This window comes from Phoenix dactylifera, chromosome 9 (assembly GCF_051530095.1).
Source record: "Phoenix dactylifera cultivar Ajwa chromosome 9, Ajwa_hap1_PhDact_Kaust_v1.1, whole genome shotgun sequence".
Lineage (NCBI taxonomy): Eukaryota > Viridiplantae > Streptophyta > Magnoliopsida > Arecales > Arecaceae > Phoenix > Phoenix dactylifera.
In genome coordinates this window covers 7,804,663-7,827,589 of record NC_143198.1, presented here as the reverse complement: position 1 = coordinate 7,827,589, position 22,927 = coordinate 7,804,663, and the positions used below count along the sequence as shown (strand labels likewise).

Here is a 22,927-nt window from a genome sequence, read left to right as displayed (position 1 = left end):
CTGATTTCAAAGCTTAGCAAAACTTAGTCGATTTTCTAGGGCTATCGTCTACAACCTAGCTATTTCATGGGTAGAGCCAAATCTTACAAAGTTGTTGATTTTTTACGGTGTCAACTATACCAAAAATTCAGATTTTCTAATCTCGTGCACAAAAGAAAGATAGAAAATAAATATAATATAACCTCTATAAAGGTTGGATATACGTCATTGCAACTCGAGTTTGATGGCTCTGAAAGTTAGGATGCTAGTAAATACAATTCAGCCCTTTCTCTTTCCCTTTCTTGCTTTCTCTTGATGTTGTAGTAGAACTTAATGATTGGAAGTTAAAGCTTACTCGCAATATTTGGAAGCTCTCTTTGATGTGGGAGAAGGCCTTAAATAGTCACTTCTCAATTTGATCCTCAAGTTGAAGCTCAAAAAGTGGTGAGACTTGTATTCCTTTCTTTTACCTCATCTACTCACTCTCCTTAATCCATTCTTTCTCCAATTCAATTTGGAAGCGTTTATAGCTTGAAAAGTTGTTGAAGAGCCATTTCTAGCCATTGGAAGTTATTTTGTGTATTCTTTGCTTGCAGAAAAACTAGACATTAAAACTGTCATGCAGAAAGAGGTCGACTCCTAAAGTATTGTGGTCGACTTTTGAATCATGGGGCCGACTCTTAAATTCTTGGGGTCATCTCCTGAAATTTTGAAGTCAACTCTTGAAGTCCTTGGGTTGACTCTTAAGATTCTGGGTCAACTCCTAAAGTGTCTGAAAATAATTATCTTTTATTTTTTGACTTGTAGATTTTTGGGGCAACTCCTGCAAGTCTGGGATCAACTCCTGAAATGGGTTGTCTTCTATTTTTGATTTGTGGTTTTCTAGGATCAACTCCTACAAGCCTACGGTCGACTTCTAGGTTTTTGGGATCAACTTTTTTTCAACTAAGGTCAATTCATCCACTACAAAAGCTCCCAAAATATTTCAAAAACTCCTCCAACTTTAAGATTTGTTTTCTTAGGCTTTTTCATGCTTCTATAATCCTTCAAACTTATTGAGCTCCCAATGAAATAAATTGACTACTCCAAGAACATATAATCATTATACTCAAATATTACGTACTTCTCAAAATCAATTCATTGGATTAACAACTATATTTATATATAATTTTTTTTACAAGCTCTCTGAAAAATAGATAGTTCATGATTATTTTTTATGTTGTAATTAAATAATATGATAACATTTGATACAAAAATTATTAATAGTTTTATATTATAATTTTTTTTTTTATTTTAGATAATTTTAAATTTTAATATTTTAATATAAACCCAATCGAACTAGTAACTTGGACTCTTGATTAGGTAGGTTTCCATGCACGTTTAATAACAGTGCCTTAGATTTCTAGTAGTTGTGTATTGCATGCAATTTTGCGTAGTGAATTATGTTAACATCCTTTATGTATAATCAATTTTTTTTTATCATTGCGTTCTGCTAAAAATTTAATTTATATTGGAGTAATATCTGACTTATATCCGTGTTTGGATGGAAAAAATATGGCTATAACTAATATCTGTTCTGTATCTGTATCCTCTCAGGACAAATGTGGATATGCTTAATACTCGTTTTGTATATGATTTCATTTAGACTAAATATAGATACTAATTTTTATATTCATTTAATATCTGAGGATGATAGTGTTATTTTGATGATTAACAAGCAATTATCTAGAGTATGTTATAAGTTAAATCGATACTTCATTTATAAGTCCATTACTCTCAGTATATTTGTATGAATTGACATAGATATATTTCATTGTTCATTTGAATGAATCTAACATTGAGATGCAGCAAAGAGTGGATTAAGTCGACCCAAAGATTGATTGGGTCGACCCCGGCACATCAAGAAGTCATTTGGCACACTTCTGCAAAATTGGCACAGATGAACAGTGAGTTGGGTCGACCCAAGGAAAGCATGAGTCGACCCAAACACCAAGATTCTTGAAACAAAACAGAAAAATGGCTCTCTGGATTTACTGAGAGGGTCGACCCAAACAGTGGTTGAGTCGACCCAAGCTTGAGTCGACCCAAACCTTGAGAGGGTCGACCCAAAGGCAAAACAGAAAAAGAAGTCAGGAAATGGTTCTCTGGAATTACTGAGAGAGTCGACCCAAGAAGAAGTTGAGTCGACCCAAGTGAACTTTGAGTCGACCCAAAGAATGGTTGGGTCGACCCAAGGGAAGGAAGGCTGAATTTCAAGTTTCTGTGTTTTCTGAGAGGGTCGACCCAAGGAATGTTTGAGTCGACCCAAGTGAAAGTTGGGTCGACCCAAGGACAGGTTGAGCCGACCCAAACACGGGCTGAAGCATAACGGCTAGTTCTGCAGATGTACTTTTTGTCCTTCCCAAGGTCAGTAACGGCTAGTTTTTCAAATCTAACCATTGGGGCTTGTCCAAAGGATGTGGGAAGCTATTTAAAGGGGCACTATTCATCAGATAGAAGAACTTTTGAAAGAGATATCAAAGAGTACACAAGAAAACAAAAGTGCCCTAATCTTCTTCATTCAAGTGCTTCATTCAAGAATCAAAGAAAGGGGTTGAGCAGATTCAAAGAGTCATCAAGAGCTCCATCCTCCCTTGAAGAGTGAAGCATCCTTGACAAAGAAGAGCAAAGCCACTTCAAAGCGATAAATACTTTCTAACTCTTCTTTGTGGAGTGGACGTAGGTGCTAAGGAGAGCACCGAACCACTATACTTTGTGTTGTTTGTGTTGTGAATTGCCATAGCTTACTAACCATCTATTTGACTTGAGTAAGATAGTTTAAATTTAAAAGAAACCAATTCACCCCCCCCCCCCCTCTTGGCTTGTCACCTTGGGCAACAATATTTTTGTCCATAATCGTATTTATTAAAAAATATGAATAGAAATATGGATATGCAAGTATCTAATCTATATTTAATCCATTTGCAAACTTATTGTATAATCAATTACTTATAAAGCTTCAAATTCTAAGAGGGTGAAGAGGGCTTTAATCAAGAGATAATAGGATTATCCGTCCCATCATAGTTAAATTGAGAACATACATACAAAAAGTTATATGTTTAACGTATTGATGTACAAGTTTTGAAGAATTGAGGAATTAATATGTAAATCAAGATTTTATGAATTAATAAGCAAAAGATCATTATATAACTTAAGGTTGTTAATATAATATGAGTACGATTAAGAAGGTTAACAGCTATTTGCTTAGCTGATTGGCATAGGAGAGGTCTAAATTCAAGCTTGAATGGTGGCAAATAGCCATAATATAGCTCAAAAAGGGAAAAGAAAAGTACCTGCAAGAACCCATATAGAAATCAATATTGGAAATTACGGGCGAAGAGAGTAATGTATATGTTCAGAAGATTTAAGGGACTAATATATAAATTACTTAAACAAAGAGACTTCTCTGATAATATAGCGTGATTATCGCTAGGCTTCCATCCATCTTGGTTCTAAAAAAAAAACACCAATTCAATTTATTTTCCTACATCATGATAGATTGATTAAGTCATTAGGGGCTTATCTTTTTATCAGACATCACATAAAATATATTTGATGCTAAGATTTATGAATGTAGCACACCTCAAGAACATACTTCATTGAAAGATCTGATATACCTGCAGTGTAGCACAAGTCACTACATATTATATGCAAGTGGTATGTCTCAAGTTACCAATATCAAGTGGTTTTTAAGATGATATGACAAGCTTAAGTTCATGCCATCAATTAGGTCTGATGGGCCAAGCTCGTTTGGGCCAGGCCTATGTATCATATCAAGGCAAAGAAAAACCAGGCTCAAGCTCAACTTGATGGTAAACCTTCAGGCGACTTAAGGACGGCAATGGGTTTAGTATGGATCGGATAGGCATTGCTTATACCTATCTCGTACTGACCTTGGGATGGGGGGAGACGGAGTTGAAAAAATTAGATTAAATAAAGCTACAAAAATGATCTTTTATACAAATAAAATAAATAAAAAATAATATTAAAAAGAAACATTAGTATTACACCGTAACATTAAACAAAATAAAAGTAGAAGATATAAAACGTGACAAATCAAATTTTTAATAATAAAAAAATATTAAAAAACTAAAATTTAATTTTTAAAAAAATAAATATTTTTTAAACTAAGAAAGGTGGTCAATTAAAAAAAAAAGAACAACTAAGCATCGTAGCATATAACCCTTCACATATTTAATCTTACTCATGAGTGGAGTAATTAAAGAAGAGTAAAAAAGAAATTTCCAATAGATTATATATATCAGGTTTGTAGCAGGTTTTACAATTACCTACACTCAGACCAATAAAACCTATCTATTAGAGTTGGGTTGGGTCAAATAGCTGATAAGGTGGATTAATTAAATTGTATAAAAAGAGATTGAAGAAGATGTTGTTTCTATGTCTATAAGAAGGCCAATAGAAGTGCAGATTGGGTAACTTCGTGGGAGAGCTCTCTTGATTGGGGAGAGAGAGCTATTTAGAGTGCTATTACTTTTAACTTTTTTGGATGTATTTACACTAGTGTATGGGTTATCCGTTGTAGCAAAAAGAAAAAAAAATGTTGTTCTTTCCAGCTTTCCCATAAGCCACCTGAAGTCTGCTACCCCATCAGTATTGACTCGAGAGCAAGAGGAGGGAACAAGTCGCTACTCATCGCTAGTTGGGAGCAGGGAGGGGGTTGAGATTGTGAGAGAGAGAGAGAGAGAGGGTAGGGTGAAAGGGAGAAAGAAAGGCCGAAAGAGGAGGAACAGATGCCTCTACGAGAAGGGGAGGGACCATAGAGAAGGAAAGAGAGTGGGGGCGAGGAGAGGGGAGAGACCGAGGGGGTTAGGTCTCTCCCATCCCCTTGGTCTCTCCCATCCCTTTTCCTCTGTCTCTCTCTCTCTTTAAAGGTCTTTTTTTTTTTTATGACTACCTCTTAATATCAAATTTTATATGCATACTATCTCAAAATTAATAATTACATGTATACCTCCTAAAATACTTATTTTGTTATTTTATTTTTTTATCTTTATTTTTACATATGTATCCGTACCGTCTAATATTGTTAAAAAATTAAAGGTTTCAAATTAAAATAACTAAAATATCTTTAATGGGTAGATATGCAAAAAAAATATTTATAAGGCGACCGCAATGGAAGACAAAAAGTAATTTCAAAATTCTATTTTATTTTTAATTAAAATAAATAGGATTTGTATTAATGGTGTTAGAAAAACTATTATATTTAGGGCATTTGTGCAAAAACAATATTTTATGAAGGTATAAAAATAAATATAAATTTTGAAGAGAGTATTTATTTAAATTTGATTTTTTAGAAGAATATTCAAGCAAAAAATCAAATTATAAACATTATCTTATATTATATATAAATCTATATGTTTTAAGAATAGGTCTCGTGCCGGGTTGGGCTAACAAATAAGCGGAAAAAGTTGATGTCCGATCTGGCCTATTGGGGGAAAAACTCAACTCGAGCATGTCAAAAATTGAGTCCGAACAGGCTGACTTGACATAGGTCTACCCCATGAGTAATGCATAAAATCATTTCACCGCTGGCTCTAGAGATTGTTCATTATCTTGGATTATAATTATAGAATCCCCATGCAAACTAAGCAACAATCCATTCAATTGGAACGTGTTGATTCTGGGAAAACTTTATGAAGATCGTATCAATCTTGAGGTTTTCTTTTCTATAAAGCAAGGCTAAAAAGGAAAAGAATAGAAGGGAATTGGAAGAACGGAGGCCAACTATTGTTGGTGAATTAGGAAGAAAAAGTCACCAAATAGCTTGATAGTTTATTATGGACTTCATGCTCAATTAGTTACCTTCTTGTTTGAGGTCAAAGTTATATAATCATTACAAAAAATCAGGCATTGCCGATGTTTTTTATTATCTATAGCGATGCTCATAAGCATTGTTAGTTTTATTACCGGCGCTTTATAAAGTGTTGCAAAAGCGTCCGCAAAGTTTGCATTGAAAAAAAAATTTGCCGACACGGTAAGAAAGCATTGCTAACTGTTGACACTTATGGGCGTCGGCTAAAGCGTCGCTAATTGACGGCGCTTTTAAGTGTCGGCTAGAACTCTAATATTTTTTATAACAATGCTTTAAAGCACCATTACAATTATTATTTTTTTAAAAAGATTATTTAAAAAAAGTTTAAAACTCTGTATACTGCTAGTAGGTGCAATTAATCATACTATTTTAGTCGGATCCTTTCTTCTGGTTTTCATCACGGTGATGAGCAGGGGTGGCTTAATACATTTGGAGGCCTAAGGCAAACTCACTAAGAGAGAACTTTTTTTTTATTTAAATGATGAAAAAATTTTGATAAGTGTAAAAAACTTTAAAATTTTATTTAAAAATAATTCGTCTATTTTTTTGAGAAGAGAAATTACTAATTAAACTTTTATACTCAAGATTCATTAAAATACTATTTTCAATCGATAATAAGAATTTAGAGTGTCGAACTTTTTTTTTTCTCAAAAAATTGGGAGTAAACTAGATTTACGGAAAGTTGCTTGCTTTCATTGGGGCACATACTAGATTTAACTTTGAATCTTAAAAATCCTCGGAACAATTTCTTAATTGATTGCAGGCACTTCCTGTTCACGTGTTATTCCGAAGGCCACGCAGATTCCCAGTTTGTCAAGTTCTAAGTATCATATCTTCGGTGGAGCTTAGCCAATGACATGTTACAACTTACAAAATCAGTCACGTGAATATCTTATCCAGGAACAAAACAGAGGATAGATTTTTTTTTTTTTTGGGTAAGTGACGGAAAATCCACCCCGCATTTGACTAAAATAATGAAATGAGAACAAAAGAGTAGTAGAGATAAACACTACACCTCCTATACAAACAAAACAAAGCCCCCAAAATAAATAATTAGATTCTCACCACTGCCTAGGATGCTAACGGAGGACGGTGGACTTTAAAGCGGACTCTGTAAGAACCCATATTTTTTTTTTATTTGGGCTTGGGCTAACCCTAGGCCACTGCGCTCGGGCCGGCCTAAGGGCCCCGGCTGTTTAGCCGTGAGGCAGAGGAGGAGTCTTCCTCTCCTCCTTCACCGAACTCCCCCGAATCCATCGGAAGAGGAAACAAAAAAAAAAAAAAGGGAGAGGGAGACGGGATCAAATCCTACCTAATTTGCATCAAACTCCATCTATAAAAGAATCTATTCATCTCCTCCTAGGGCATCAACCGAGAGCTTTTCTAAGAAAAAAAAAAGAAAAAGAAAAAGGGAGATCCGTAAGAAGCTTGGGTTGTTCGCCGTCGGGCTTGTCGGAGGAGCTCACCGGAGGCGAGGTGAGGTCCCTCTCCTTCCTCTCTTTTGGCCGTGAGCCACTATTTCCTTGGGAATCCGGCCGGCAAGCCGCCGGATCGATGTGAACCAAACTCCCCTGTTTTTGGTTTGCTTTTCCTCTTTCATTCCAGCTGGCCGTCGCCGGCCATGGCGCACTGCCGGCACCACCACAGGCCGACGACCATGGGGCGTCGCCGGCCGTGGGTCGCCTGTCGAGCACCCTCCCCCTTTCTATCAGGAAAGAAGATAGGGAGAGAGAGAGAGTTTCTTCTTTGCTATTTTATTGACGGGAAGGAGGAAGGAAGAGAGGGAGAGAGAGAGAGTGTTGGTTATTTTATCTTCTCTCTTTAGTTGCTGTCTTTTATTAGTCTATTTTCTCTCTAGTTTAATTCAGGGAGATCATGGATTGTTGGTTAGTCTTGGGGTACTAGATACTTGTAGACCCTTGAGAGGATCCATAGAGAGTTTTGGGTTGTCAGATATCTTGGGTAATTTTTAATATTGTCTTGGTTCTGTAGGAGAACAATCTATTGGACGAAAGGACGTTGAGCGAAGTTCTGCGCATCCCAGTTCCTAGATCGCCGTGAGGGCGGGTGATTAGTCTATCTAAGTTTTACAACAAAGTGTAAGAATCCTTGTACGCCAATCCTACATGATATACATATTTTTGCACTATATATGTTTGATATGCTATGATCCAGACAAAGCAAAATAGTTTTATATTTAATTATATTTTGATCGTGTTGGCTTGTGGTCGGTAGTGTGATGGATGTATGTATGTGTATAACTTATACCTGCATAATTGAATTTATGGATGTGGTGGTATGGACTAACCATGTTATAGTGATTGCCCTGTCATGGGCCGGAAACGTGACCATGGTTAGTCTAGGCTGGATATAAGATGGAAAAAAGGAATTGATGTGTGTGTGAATTGATTAAATGAACAGGAACTTTGGGCTTATCTCGTTATTATTGATTGCCCCATCACAGGCTGGAAATGTGATATTATCGATTGCCCCGTCACAGGCTGGAAATGTGATACTATCGATTGCCCCATCACAGGCCGGAAATGTGATACTATCGATTGCCCCGTCACGGGCCGGAAACGTGACCGGGATGTAGCCCAAAGTCGGAAAGATAATTGATCCGGATCAAGTTAACATGGAATAGGAAGAAAAAGCATTGAAAATAGTCATAGTGATTTATAAGCTATATATATACTATATCATTCTTGCGTGGTTGGACTTTCATTGATATTTGACGCACATACTTATATTGATTATTTGAGTCTTATGGAAACTGTTTATGATTTCATGAAATGTGCATCGATTTGTCGTGGTTTTCGAATTCATATTATTATTGTATTGGTATGGATGTGTAGGGATTCTTACTGGGCTGTAAAGCTCACCCCCCTCTTCTTCTTTTTCTTTACCAGAGTTGCAGGATGCATAGATTTGGATGGGATGGGCGCAGAGTGCGAGTACCAGAGTTATTAGTTAGTTAGTTTGTTATCCTTCTTTGATGTCGATGAACATTTGAAGACTTTGTAATTGAACCAATTTGTTTATTTGGACATGTCGGATTTGTCTATTTGAATTATTAAATTAGTTGTGGATTTATTGGAATTTTTGTTAATCATAGGCCTTGCATGATCTTTAGGGCACTGCTCTAGGGATCATGCGGCCGGTCGCGTGCCGGACCCGGGTGATGGGTTCGGGGCGTGACAGACTCAGCAGAGCCGAGGAGGCCGAAGCGGCGGAGCCTGGAGCCCGGAGGTCGGAAGAGCCGAGGACGGCAAGGAGAGCGGGAGAGGAGATCCGGATTCCGGAGCAGGGGCGACCCAAGAGATGGAGAGGAGATCCGGCTGGCGGCTTACCACTCGCCAGGTTCTTGCCTTCTTGGAGCCGGAGGAGGAGGATGGTGGACTTTAGAGGGAAGCCAAGGAGACCGGAGCCCGGAGGTCGAAGGAGTCGAGGACCGTGAGGAGAGCTGGAGAGGAGATCCAGACTCCGGAGCAGGGGCGGTCCAAGAGCTGGAGAGGAGAGCTGGTCGGCGGCTCGCCACTCGCCAGGTTCTTGCCTTCTTGGAGTCGGAGAAGGAGAACGATGGACTTTAGAGCAGAGCCGAGGAGGCCGGAGCCCGGAGGTCGGAGGAGCCGAGGACGGCGAGGAGAGCTGGAGAAGACTCCGGAGCAGGGGCGGTCCAAGAACTGAAGATTTGAGAAGCCTCAAGCCGTCGACGATCGAGCTTGCCGGCAGAGAAGGAAACTAGGGAAGGACCGAAGAACTGAAGAAGCACTGGGGGAAGAGGAGAACTGAAGAAGCCGAGTCTGCTGAGAAAGTTCAGCAAAAAAAAAAAGCACCGGCAGAGAAGGGGGAGAGAAAGGAGGAGGAAATGCCCGTTGCTTGTCATTTGTCAATTGTCGTAGCTGTCGCCCAGGGTCGTAGCCTATCTGTTGTCAGAGAGACGGGGACACACTGTAGCAGCGTAGCCGTCGCCCTGCTAGCTTTCGGATGTGAAAGCTGTGTAAAAATAAAAAAAATAAAAAAAATAAAATCTGTGCAGCGGAGCGGGGCCTTCCTTGGGCTGGGGGCCTTAGGCGACCGCCTCAGTCGCCTAAGGCTCGAGCCGGCCCCGGTGATGAGTCGGTCGCCTAAGGCTCGAGCCCGCCCCGGTGATGAGTCGCAAATCAATCTAATTTACTTACCCTCATGGAGTGTAGTGCTTCGCCTCTCATGCCAAACCTTGAGGTCATGCTTAATATCGTCAACAAGGCTATTAGACTGGAAATGGTTGAGCCATCTAAAGGTGACGCCTCTTCTCAACTCAACTTGGAAGGGGATGTGCCGCAAATTATAAATACAATTTAATAATTCTTTGGCAGCATTTTAAGTAGAATGAGGAATAAAAGTCTCTTGGCCCACTTATTCTACCTCTTTTTCGGCCAAATATTTATTTGAACACATGGAATAAACTACTTTTCAAAACGCAGAATGGGTCTCTCAAAAAAAAAGTTATTCCATGAATGCTTTATTATTTATTCTTTTAACCCATTCTTATTGCAATTAACCCACGAATAATGTACTTTAATAAAAAAGGAATAATTTAGCCCCCCCTTTTCTTCTCCACCGTACTCTATTTAATCCAACTATTCTACTTTTTATTCCGCTTCCGAACACAGTCTTGGGTTGTTTAGATTCCTCATTCTTTCAAGAGATTAATTTCTATCCAAAGCAATTTTTTCACCTGGAAACTCCTGCCTCCTGGAATATCTAAGATCACTTTTGATAGCTCAATCAAACACTTGCATGGAGCAACTAAAATTTCTCTAATGTATAAATTAAACTTTCACTTAATTAAATATGGCCTCTATTTAAAAAGCAGCATGATATATAATAGTTTTCAGATTAAATCCTTGCAACTCAAATTTCTATTGATGCATATATCCAAGAATTCCAGTCAAAGTATGATTTGAGGCCATGCACTAGTATCATAATTGATCAGTGATACCTAATTAAATACCCATAAACAACAACCTGTACTAATATATATGTGAGTCCTTTAAAGAGTGCACAACAATCACGCACAGCACCTTGCAAAAATTCCATCTCGAGCTTACTCAGAGCAAAGAGTTCTCAAAATTCTATTGCAAATCAAGCATAAAAGAGGAGGTCTACTCTGTTTTCTTCTTTGTAACATCCTATGTAGAATTCTAATGAGAGACGAATCGAAAGTTAAGGGAACATCATCCACTTCCATCTACCTATTTTTTTGCGAGGGAAAGGGAGGGAAACTCACGCACACTATAATTATCTAAATTCAAATATTTGGATATGCACCATTCAAGACTCGAATCTAGAATGTGTAATATTAAGCAGCAAGGTACGGCTATTGGGCAAGCCCCAATTTATCACTTCCATCTATGTTTATATGCATTCTACACGCAAGATGCTAGTTATATTTTATAAACATTACAGACCCCTATATTTAAATCTTATTTTTAATATGAGCTATTTATATAATGTCTTGGAATTAGAGTTTTTATGCTTCTTTGTATTACTATGGTGAACTTCATCCTCTTTCATTTCTTTTCAAGTTTAAGTTTCAGCTTGTTCATTTGAAAAGAAGGTAGTTTTCTAGACGAACCTTCTATTGAAAAGAAATTTGCTTCTTAATGCATTAAGGCTGAGTATATCTCGAGTGCAAGGATCACCTAATCCCTTGTAACTCGCTGACATAGAGAGAAAAAAATGCTATATAATCCAACTTCCTTGCCTACATTTGGTATAGATTTTTCTTGGAAGCTGTTGTATTTCTCCAAAAGTCTTCTCGGAGAGGGTCTAAGCCTGGTCTTTTAATGTTAATTTGGGGTCAATATGCCAGGTCAAAATGCCAATTTTACCTTTGATGGTTCAGAAAAACCCATGAGTTGAATACATTTCATGGAGGTTTCAAAGAAAATCAAGTATTTTCCATTACTCTTTTCTCTTTGGGTAAAGCAAGTAAATGTAACAAGACCCAACCCTGTTATGATAAAAAAAAAAGGAAGACGACTTCGTGTAGGCAAGCCAAGTGACAGGGTATCTTAGCTTTATATTGCAAACTCATCATAACACCAATCATATGAACTGCACCAATCCCCTCATGCCACATGGTAATAAAGCTGAGCCCCACACCTTCACTTGCAAAACTATTTTTTATTTTTTAATTTTTGAAAAGTAAGATCTATCTGAATTCATAGAGCTAGTGGAGTCAAAATACAAAAGAAAGAAAAGATAAACAAGTAACAGAAAGAAAGCAAGGGGAAAAAATAAAGAGGAAGCTACAAAGAGAAGAGAAGAAGCAGGGCGTTGGAAATGAAAAAAACAAGCCATATCCAGTCCTGTGACAATATCCAGCTTAAAGATGATTGAAAAGACATCAGTAGTCTGTTGGCCATTCCAAAGGTTGGAAGCTCCATTATTTAAGAAAATTGGACAGAGTTTTAATCCTTATGCCATGTGAGCTATGAGTGTCTATTGCCATCATCTAATATTTTAGGAAAAACCAAAAAGATTTTCTATAAATCACGACAGCCCCACATTTGCCAAAATAATTACATCACTTGACCTGGATTTTTTTTTCCAAAAAAAAAAGTTGAGAAATTCAAAAGAACCCAACAACTTTAGTATAATCCGCATCCCTTGACATGTAAAGTAACTTTTACATGTAAGCTAGGTTCCCTTGCAAGCCAAAATAACACCAATAAGACAGCATATAGATAAGCTTAAATGCTCTTCTTCCACGTAAGAAGTCCACGATCCTCAAACTCATATTATAGAAGTATTTAAAGAGTTCCCTAAAGCCAACACTATAGAGTGGCAGTTGATCAGCTCAGGAAAGCTTAACTCCAAAGGCAGGACGCGACCATTGATATCGGGGCCAACCAAATTGCCAACTTTGTGTAGCCCTTTGCAGGTTACACTAACTCTCCAAAGTTGCATGCATGGTTAGGAATTGGATCATGTCCAAGCTGATCATTGAGTCTAGGATTTATACATTTTTTTTTAAAAAAAAAATGATAACCAGGACTGAGAGAGTGAGGGAACTGGATTAAAACCATGTCTCTTTGTATCAAGAGAGAAGACTTTACCAACTCAAAAAAATTGGCACTTTGAGTCATAATTGGGAGTTCAAATCTCCGGAACATTTACTTGATAATTTTGGGCTGCATCGACTCTTATGGGTTGGACATGTGCTTTATCTAATTGAAAATCTGCCGGATATCAACCCCATAGTAAGAAATTTTTAGTTTGCCAAAGCTAAAGACATCAATGAGACCAAAATTTTTGTTCTGATCAATTCAAACTTTTTGTCTACTTGTGGACCATCCAAATAACCGGGCTAACTTTATTCACCGTCCGAAGAGTGGGCGTTTGATTAGAGAGCAGCAGGGGCTAATTTAGGTGCTCGACCAAGATTCGACAGTTCCCCAACTCTCTAGATTTCCATTATTTTTGGCCACAGATTTTGCCTTAGAACTGCCTCCCTTTCCCTATAAAAGCCCCTCCCCAGCCTCCACAAGCCCAAATTATAAGGAGAGAAGTCTCCAAGGATGGAACAATCACCAAACGTCATCATGACCAAGCCCAACCACAGTTCCAACGACAGCAAGCCCCCCATGGCAAGGAAGATAACCATCTCCATCTTAGTCATCTCCCTCCCTGTCCTCTATGTCTCTCTCCTCCACATCCCCCCATCCACTCTCTTCAAAGACACCACCTTCTGGTTCCTCATGTCCAACTCCATCATCATCATCGTCGCCGCCGACTCTGGCATGTTTTCCTCATCAAACGAGACCAGCGATCTCTACGATGAGTTCATCGAACATAGCAGGGCAAGAAGTGCATGCCTTGCTGCAGATCCACCACCTGAGACTAGCACTAAAGAGAGGCCAAAAGAACCAGTACTTGCTCCGAGCCAGTCGGATGTAGTTGTCGACAAGAGTATAGTTGTAATAGAGAACTCAGTCCCCAAGTCACAAAAACCTGTGTATAAAACTGTAGTTGTGAAGGAGAAGTCACTCCTCCTGCCGGGAGTAGAAGTTGACGAAAGTAAGGCTGTGCATGAGAAGCCACTGCGCCGGTCGGTGACGGAGAAGAAAGACCATCACAGGATGGAGGAGGTAGAGCATTCAAAGTTGCCACTCCAACGGTCGGTCACAGAGAAGAGAAATCATCACACATTGGTGGGAAGTGCGCATTCAAACTTGCCACTCCGCCGGTCAGCGACAGAGAAGAGAAATTATCCAAATTTGGAGGAAAATGAGTACTCGATGTTGTCGGACGAGGAGCTTAATAAGAGGGTGGAGGAATTTATTAGGAGATTCAACAGGGAGATTAGGCTTCAGCTGAGAAACTAATAGAATGTGTGCTCTTGGTAGAGCTGAGTTCACTGTGTAGTGGGGGAAGCTGTCTTTGGGAAATGTCAGTCTATGTAACATGTCAAGAACAAAATAATTTTAAGCTTAGTAGCAAAAAAAAAAAAAATCTCTCTTTCCAGCTGATGAAGTGCTGCAAATATTTTTGAGCCTAATTAAGTAGAAGCACACTTTTTAGAGATTAAAGATGTCGATCTTCCAGGTTACAGTAGATTGAATGAAAAAAAAAGGATGAACATTATGCATTAGGCTGCGATGCAAATGCTTATACTGCCTCGAAGTTAATTATTCTCAGGGGAAAAAAAATCAAGTTCATAAAAATTATACGGCTAAATTGGCCAACTAATTAAGAGTTTCTGCATGTATATTCCATGCTATATTATAGTTCATATGGGTGCTGAATCCTCCTTTGTCCAAGCTGTGTGCCCTTCAGAGGAAATGAGACAGTTTGAAATGTCTCAGAAATATTAAAGTACCTATCTGATGTCTTTACTCAAAGCTGTGGGAGCACGTCTATACTGTTCTTTAACAGTTAGGTCTCATCTCTTGTGCTCTGCTTACATCTCTTTACACATGCCTTGGATTTATTGCTGCTAAAGGACTGGTGGGGCTTTTCTTATTTAACTTGGTCACACTTATCATGTTATTCTGCACCTTCCCTGATTGAGCATCAATGTGAAGATCCTTAGTTGGTTGGACTTAAATCGCAAAAATGTTACATTACTTGTTCGAATAGTGACTATGGGGATAAGAAAAGACTAAGCTATCTTGTTTGATTGGTATTTGTATCTCACCTGAGCTGCATGGAGGCCTCTAAAGTACTTGAATGTCCCACCCTTTCAGAGGAAGCCTCTTCATGTTCAAATTGTCGGGCAGATCTCAGCTCTAACTATGACAAGCCTCCATTGCATGATTTAGGGTCTTGGATACAATGCATACTTCGAACTTGTACAGGAAATAAGTCAAAAATCCTTGTAGATGTTCATATCTCAAATGCATTTTCTACTATGTCCACCATGTGCAAATTTTAGTCGGATTCCTACATAACATATTGAACTTGAGAGAGAATGAAAGTTTTGCCATTCAATTTCGAACATGAGTTAGCTATATCATTTTTATTTATTTATTTATTTATTTTGGTAAAGAGCTATGTGATTTTATTGAAAGAAGACCTCTCTTAATGAAAAAAAAAAGAAAAGAAAATCCATCCATGAGGTGGTTAGGATAATATGGAGATTTTGAACCTTTTGATCTAGACAAGACAGTAGCCATGCCCAAATAATAAGTGTTGAGTATATGTTTTGTAACAACTCAGGACCTCATCCAAATGGCTAATCAGAAAGTATTATTTGAGTTTTTTGATTTTGTACAAGTATCTAAAATCTATTCAGCGAATAACTGATGTGGAACTGAACAAATGTCCGTATGAGCCCTCACATATTCTTGTTCTAAAGAATTTTATCATTGTTGCATCATCTATTTTCCCAAATAATAGATAAGTGTTGGCCACAATCTAGCATATATTTTGCATGGCAAATCAACCAACAAATCTTTTAAAAGAGAGAAGAAGAAAAGCTAAGGAAACTATAAATATAATCTTTATTATTGAATAGACCTAATATCCTCCATCATTTAGTATTGGAATACTAGATCTATGCTAACTCATTCATTTGTGAATAGACTCTCCACGGAAGAACTTTATATATTAGTTAGAGACAAATTGAATGAGAGGTCCTGAGTTCAGCTCATGATGGGTTCACACACCCAGCATATTGCCCAAAATGTGAATGGCAACAATAATTAAAAGCCATATAAACTTCAGAATAATCCACCAAATTGTCTTTAAGCCAACCATAGTTTTTACATAATTTTCCTACCAAGGCATCTCTTGGTTCCTCCAAGTTCCCCCTGGGATGCATGTAGCTCCCATAGCTAAACATCTATCTCCTAATTAATCAAGCCTATAGACAGCTAGATCTAAATGGAAGCTGCTTTGTTACTCCCAAAGAAACCAGAAGAGACGATGCCCAAACCTTTCTTCCACCGTCCAACGTCACTTTCCTAGTTGCAGTCTTCCCCATGAATGTGGGCAATCGCAGCTCGTATTTGCTCACAGCAAAACCCATGCAAGCCCAGTCAAAAGCCGGCACCCCCAAACCGCCCACATGACCATGCCAAAACTTTTGAGCTGCCTGAAGATTTACATGACAAATTGGATTCCTGCCACGTTTCTTTAGTCCTCTTCCTTTTACTCTCACTTGAGGGCTGGGTGGTCAAGTTGGTGGCCTCACTGACCCCTCTAATTGGTTGCTTTGATTGAGACACCGAGAGATGTTTGTCCCTCTGCCTCTCCTTTCTTCTTCCCTCAACCTTTGTCTTTGGAGAAGGGGAAAGGTTTTAAAGAGACTTCTTTATGTGAGAGACTGTTCATGATCGTAAAATAGCCATTGCTTTTCTCACCGTCCAAGCGATATGAGGACAAGTAGTGGGGCCCAGGGAGGGAGACAAGTTGTCTCGCCATGGCCGCCCCTATGAAAGTATATGACGAACTCCAAGCAAGGCCTCACAGCTGAGGACGCAGAGGCAAAGGATTCATTTGCTGTGAGGTCTACTCGCAAGTTCACGATCACCAAACATCTTGAGTTTGGCAGGGTTTAGACGTGGATGTTATGGCTGTCTCAAATGGTTGGAGGGCTCCTTTGTTTGAAGCAAATATCTTTACCTGGTACCCTACATGATGTGGGTTGCCCAATAATGCATTGATAATGGATTTCTTTAAAAAAAATTCAAGTTGCCACCTGGCATGCCTATGGGAGCATCCATGCCGCTTCATTTAGAATGTATAAAGCTTTCCTAACAAACACATTATTTGAGCAAATCTTGCTTCCGATAACGCAGGAGAGATTTACAAGCAAGATACATGACTTATTGGCTTATCAACCAATATATACCCATCAAACTACTCGATGATGGGTTCTGGCCATCGCCTATAATATATATTGCAGTCTTGATAGCCCTTCGATTTCCTATCGGATATATTTTGGTGGATGGATTTTTTTATTTTTGCTATTTTATGTTACAGGCAGCATCAGAGCATCGTCTAAAACCGTTTCTTCATCTTTCAACTCCATCAAAGTATCGTCGTGGAGACATGCAACAATCCCATCCAATCGCTCCGCTCCGGATGACAAACAAGCTGGAAACTCTAGCGACCGCTACCAACTCTGGCGCCTGGGTCGCAGACCAATTTCCAGCAGCAACAAATGTAAAGCTAGATGGCATTTACATTTATCTAATATGTTATTGCTAAATCATCAATTTGTACTGAAGCCAAAACTTCCAAGTACCTTTAGGAATCAAAGAGTATACGGAAGTAAGAAATTGTCACTTAAGCAAACATATTAGCAAGCTAATTAGCAACATCATTATCTTTCAAGTGTGAGGACAAGATCATAGTATGGTCCTGTCATAGCATGCATCTATCTACTGAGTGTAGACTAATACGGTGGTCGGCCCAAAGATTTCTTGAAGTGTCGTGTAGTATGTTCGTGTGGTAGTTAAAGGGGAGCAATGGCCATCAAATCCACAGAAGGCCGGTGGTGCATCCTGATGCACGTTTGCTTGATCACAAGATTGATGGGTCGTTGACTTATTGATTTGAAGGTTGTCATGGGATTGTCTGTTCCAGTGCCAGCTACTTTATCAGAATTTTAATCCTATATGTGCATGGCGATAAGCGGATAACTTAGGCGTCTAGCAAATAATTTGGTTAAGGCTAATCATTCAAAACTCAATTACTAATAGTTTGACCAAAGTTAAGAACTTAAATCTTAAAAACATAAGAATAGAAAATAGAACATACTTGATACATCTATCGTTATATATTTATTCATGCTAAATAAGTTTGCAAGAGATAACAACTGCAATAGCCATACTAGCTACGACAAATAACTTTCGTTAAGTTTGTAAAAGATTGGGAATAAAATAGTCCTTGATTAGTTCAAATATATATAAGAGAATAGTTTAAAGAATCATATGGCTGTTCACCAAAAAAATAAATAGAACAATAGAAAAGCCTTAATTTGGCTAAAGAAAAGCCGGTGATATGAATATTTTGATAATTCAAAGGATATTATTCCTGGCCATTCAAAACAGCAAACATGAAGACCTAACTAGAGGTGGTGGTTCCAGGATTAAATTCTTTTAGTGTCAATAGTCTAGAATTTTTCTGGCAACTGTAAGTGTTAAAAAAAGGGACCATATATACAAAACGTGTTCAAATCATGTCGAGATCACTCATGACTTTTAGACTGAATCAACCTACTCCATGATTGAGTCCATACTCGTGCTTCGCAGCTATTTCCCCTCCATCAATATCGAAGTATAACTACGCCCTCTTGGCACGAAATGAGCTGCAGCCGAAATGGTGATGTTTGATAGTGACAGGAATGTCCGTTGGACGGGTTAGGTTGCTTGCATTGTCTTTGTGTGACATGTTTCAACGAGAGAATCTGGGTACGATCGGCTTTCTGGATTTTAAAAATCCATGAAAGGTAATAAAATGGCAGCTAGCTTGGGCATATCATTTAGCACCCACAGAAGTAGGCCATAATGGTTAAGCTTTTTTCTAAGATTTAGTTTGGACCAATGGCACTGAGCACATAGCTACCATGGATTATGATTTGGGGTATGTCAAGATAAAGGATGGGCATTGGATCTTTCGCATGAAGGAAGGATTCACATACCATCTCCACTCTTTAGTTTCTCGAATGGTTGTTATTCCATAAGAAATCACATGTAATTTTGTTTTCAAAGAAAAGAAAAAGAAAAGAGAAGAAAAAAATAGAAAAGAAAAAAAAGGAAAGAAATCGCACATGCAAATATTCTTTCCCCGGCATAATTATTAGAGCTGATAGTGAAATATATTATGGCCAATGGATTGTGAAAGATTACCTGCCTCAGACTAGTGTTAACAAATTGACTACAAGCTTAAACATAAATGTAATTAATAGTGATGGTTTGAGATAGGCCAACTTCAACTAGTGTGTTCACAATGGGCCTAGGTGGAGTCTTGTTCCCTTTAGAGGCTAGGCAAAAAACATTATTATAAAAAAATTGTACTTTACTATTCACCTTTCGACAATTATATATGCACGCATGTATACTGTATGTGTGGATAGACCTATGAAAAAAAATATATATGCTAATTAAACTGTACAAAACCTTGTGACTGCTATTGAAGACCGAAACCTGGTACTGAGTGAACAAATAAAGTGGCCTGAAGAGGTGAAAAACTTCTTCTTCTTTCAAGGTTGAATTTTGAAAAGTCTCTTATAAAAATAAATCTAATTAGGCTCTGAATCAAAAGGCAAGAGATATGCCTTTTGAATTAGCTTATTATGCATATGTTCTTGCTAAACATAGCTAATTAATTTTATACGAAATTAATAAAATATACAAAGGACCTTTGTTCCTTATAGGCTAAGCTTATGCATGTGATATTTAGACATATTGTTGCCTTTTTATTGGCACCTTCTTGGTTCCTCTTCCGGTGGCTTCTCCCGTGCATCTTGTCTTCCCTTCTATCAAATTTTGTTAAGGGTAAAATATTATTTAAAAATAAATGCTTTTTAAAGGATATTGTAAGAAATTCCAATCTATAGAGGTGCACTTACCAGCTCAAGTTATAAAATTAAAATATATATATATATAGAAAAATAAGGGCATGTTATGCATGTAAAATAAACTTAAATGGTCTACATATAAAACTTCTTTTGCTATATCATACATATAATGTTAAATACAATATAAAATATGTTACTTTCATAGGTATCCAGATTTTTCTCCTTCCCTTTCCGCCCATCCCTTTCCCTAGCGCCCTACTCAACTAGCTTTAAGTAATGGCACAGTGGCTTGTCTCATTTGGAGATCAGCATCCCTACCCCACTCTATTTCTTGCCACCAACATTATCACCAAAGTAGTTGTCAACTTCTATAGAGCTGCTTACCATCTTGCCCCACAGCTTGGCCTGGTCACCCAACATCCTCCAAACCTATGAGCCTAGTAAGGCTGCAAATTAGACCCGGCCTATAAACATATAAACCTGCAAACCTAGTAAACCTGTAAACTTGGCCTGCTTACAACCCACAATCCAACTTAGACCCGACCCGACCTATTTTGGAGGACCCATGGGGCCAGGTCGGGTTATAAAATTGAACTCATTCTATTTTTCGGATCGAATATGGGTTCACTAAATTCAGACCCGGCTCGACCCATTTGAAATTTGAATAATTTGAGGTTTTTAATCTTACGACCCGACCCGACCCGACCTGAATCTATAAAATTATTTGGGCATATGGGTTGCAGCTCTCGGGGTGCAAGTATAAGTTTTGAAGCCATGGATGGGTTGACCCAAACCGGACCGACCCGGATCCGAACTGAACCTAACCGGGATCCGAACTAAATTCGAATTTTTCAGTTGGATCAGGGTTATATATGGATCCGACCCGACCGAATGATCCGTTGGGTCAAAAATTGTAGCGGTAGACCCGACTCAATCCGACCTGTCCCAACCTTCTATCGGGTTGGAAAAGATCGGATCGAGTCTGGGTCCAAAATTAGGATCCGAACAAGAAACTGGATTAGAGCAAGGTCACTCATGACCCGACTTGACCTGATCTGATATATTTGCACCCCTAAAACCTAGAAAAGCCACTAGTCTTCTTGAGACACCTAGAGCAAGACAAAACAAGCATGACCTTAAGATCTATAGTGTTGAGACTCGCATGGTAATTATTTGAACTAAACTAGTTATAATACTATTATAAATAACAATTAGGAATATAATTCTAGCTAAACTAGGACTCGTAGTAAACTGCTAACACTCCCCCTCGTTATGAACTCCATGCTGACAACTCTATGCAAGCAACTCCTCACCAAGCAACTCTTTACCGGCCCATCACTCCTGCATTCGTGCCAAAGTTGATGATGACTCATAAACTGCTAACACTCCCCCTCAATATTGATCTCATCATCACCATGCAAGATTATATCGAGCATCCAACCATCACCAACAAATATCCGTCAGTCATACTTTCTAATCCTTGCTTAAAGCTTTACTTGCATCTGCAAATTTCAATAGCCACCCTTGCATGTACTAGCAAACCAAAACCTGCATCTGATTGTATCTCGTGCACAACCACGATCCCAAACCAATTTGGTCCGTGCACACCCATGCAATCTATGTATATCCACACGGTCTCATCATCATGCGACGTGTATAATATATCTTTTGCAAGTATATCTTCATGCATCAGTATACAGTACTGGGCTCTTCAAAGTCAACTGTTTCTTTAATCATGATCTCTTTTGTATTTAATATAATATCCACATGATTATCTTCTCTGGCTATAGATTTTCTTCCAGATACCATTGATTCTTGAGATTCTTGAGTTAATCAACTTGTCATGCTCTAGAATTTCTTCTAAACTCAATCTAGCCTCTAATTGATCAAGCACTCCCTACACTTCATTTGGATATTTCAGGAAGTCTGGAACCAAAACCTAAGGTTGAAGCAAATTTTATTCGAGAACAATTTAATATCTCACCCTGCTAAATCTCAAGTGAATAGCTACAAAAATATTTCATACTTTCCTAGGTTCTTCTGCATCTTGGATATAGAGATAATTCTCTCTATCCATTGTAGAATGGAAAATCCACATCATCTTCTTAGATTTCACAATCCATCTTTACTTACAATCTTATTACCAGGAGTAGCTATTGACATCATTTTTGACTTCCAAGATGTCCAAAAAATCTTTTCTTAACAAATATGATTTGATCATAGACTTCCAAATTAGATAATTGCTATTATTCAGTTTTCAAATTAGATAATGACCATCTTAATGTTGGTGAAATTGCCTATCACAATCTGAATATTAAATCATAATAGAGTCCATATATTCGCACATATGTACAATGAATTATCAAAAGCTCTAGGATCGTGTCGAAAAATAGCCTTCAAAACTATCAAAAAAACAAGTTGTTGCTTCAAAACTATGCTTTAAACAAATCTAATAGAAGTTGTGCTTTGTTTAGCCACATGCCAAACAATATGAACGCTTATGGAATAAGATTGGCCAGTCGAGGATCACCAGCAGCAAGCCCCATTTTTTTTATTGGTATGTAAGAAAAAAAATTGGGAAGAATAGCTGGAGAAAAAATCATAAGCAAGCTTTTATTAAAAGCACAAAACTCAAAATAAAGAAGCTATCACACCAGGTCTCGACTATTTTATCATGCACCTCCCAAGTCTCTTCTCTCTCCCTCAAGATTCAAGGCCACAGGCCTAACTAAAGGACACCTAACAATAAGGTGCCTCAAAATACCCTCACAACTAGCAAGAGGCTTTTTTTTTTTTTGCTACAATGAATGACTCATACACTTCTAATGTGAATACATCTAAAAAAGTCAAAAAGTAACAAGTCTCGGAGCGCTCTAGGCAGCTCCCTCCCACCAATCCAAAGAGCCCCCCTAGAGTGATCTACTACATACGAGGCCATCCAATCCACAGCTCCAATGGCCTCCTTGTAGACATGCTTGGCTTGGAAGGCGTCTCCAACTATCATATCCCAAATATTTTGGAGCAATGGATGGCAGCCACCCATGCCACAAGTGCACCCG

The 22,927-nt window shown here is 38.3% G+C and overlaps 1 protein-coding gene across 1 annotated transcript; it reads left to right on the top strand.

Annotated features, from left to right (window-relative positions):
• The first annotated feature begins 13,377 nt into the window (after nt 1–13,377).
• Nucleotides 13,378–14,577, top strand: LOC103721093 (uncharacterized). Its single transcript, XM_039132184.3, has one exon. It carries the CDS (start codon nt 13,420–13,422, stop codon nt 14,224–14,226), a length of 807 nt encoding a protein of 268 aa, XP_038988112.3. The 5' UTR covers nt 13,378–13,419; the 3' UTR covers nt 14,227–14,577.
• Nucleotides 14,578–22,927: the final 8,350 nt, after the last annotated feature.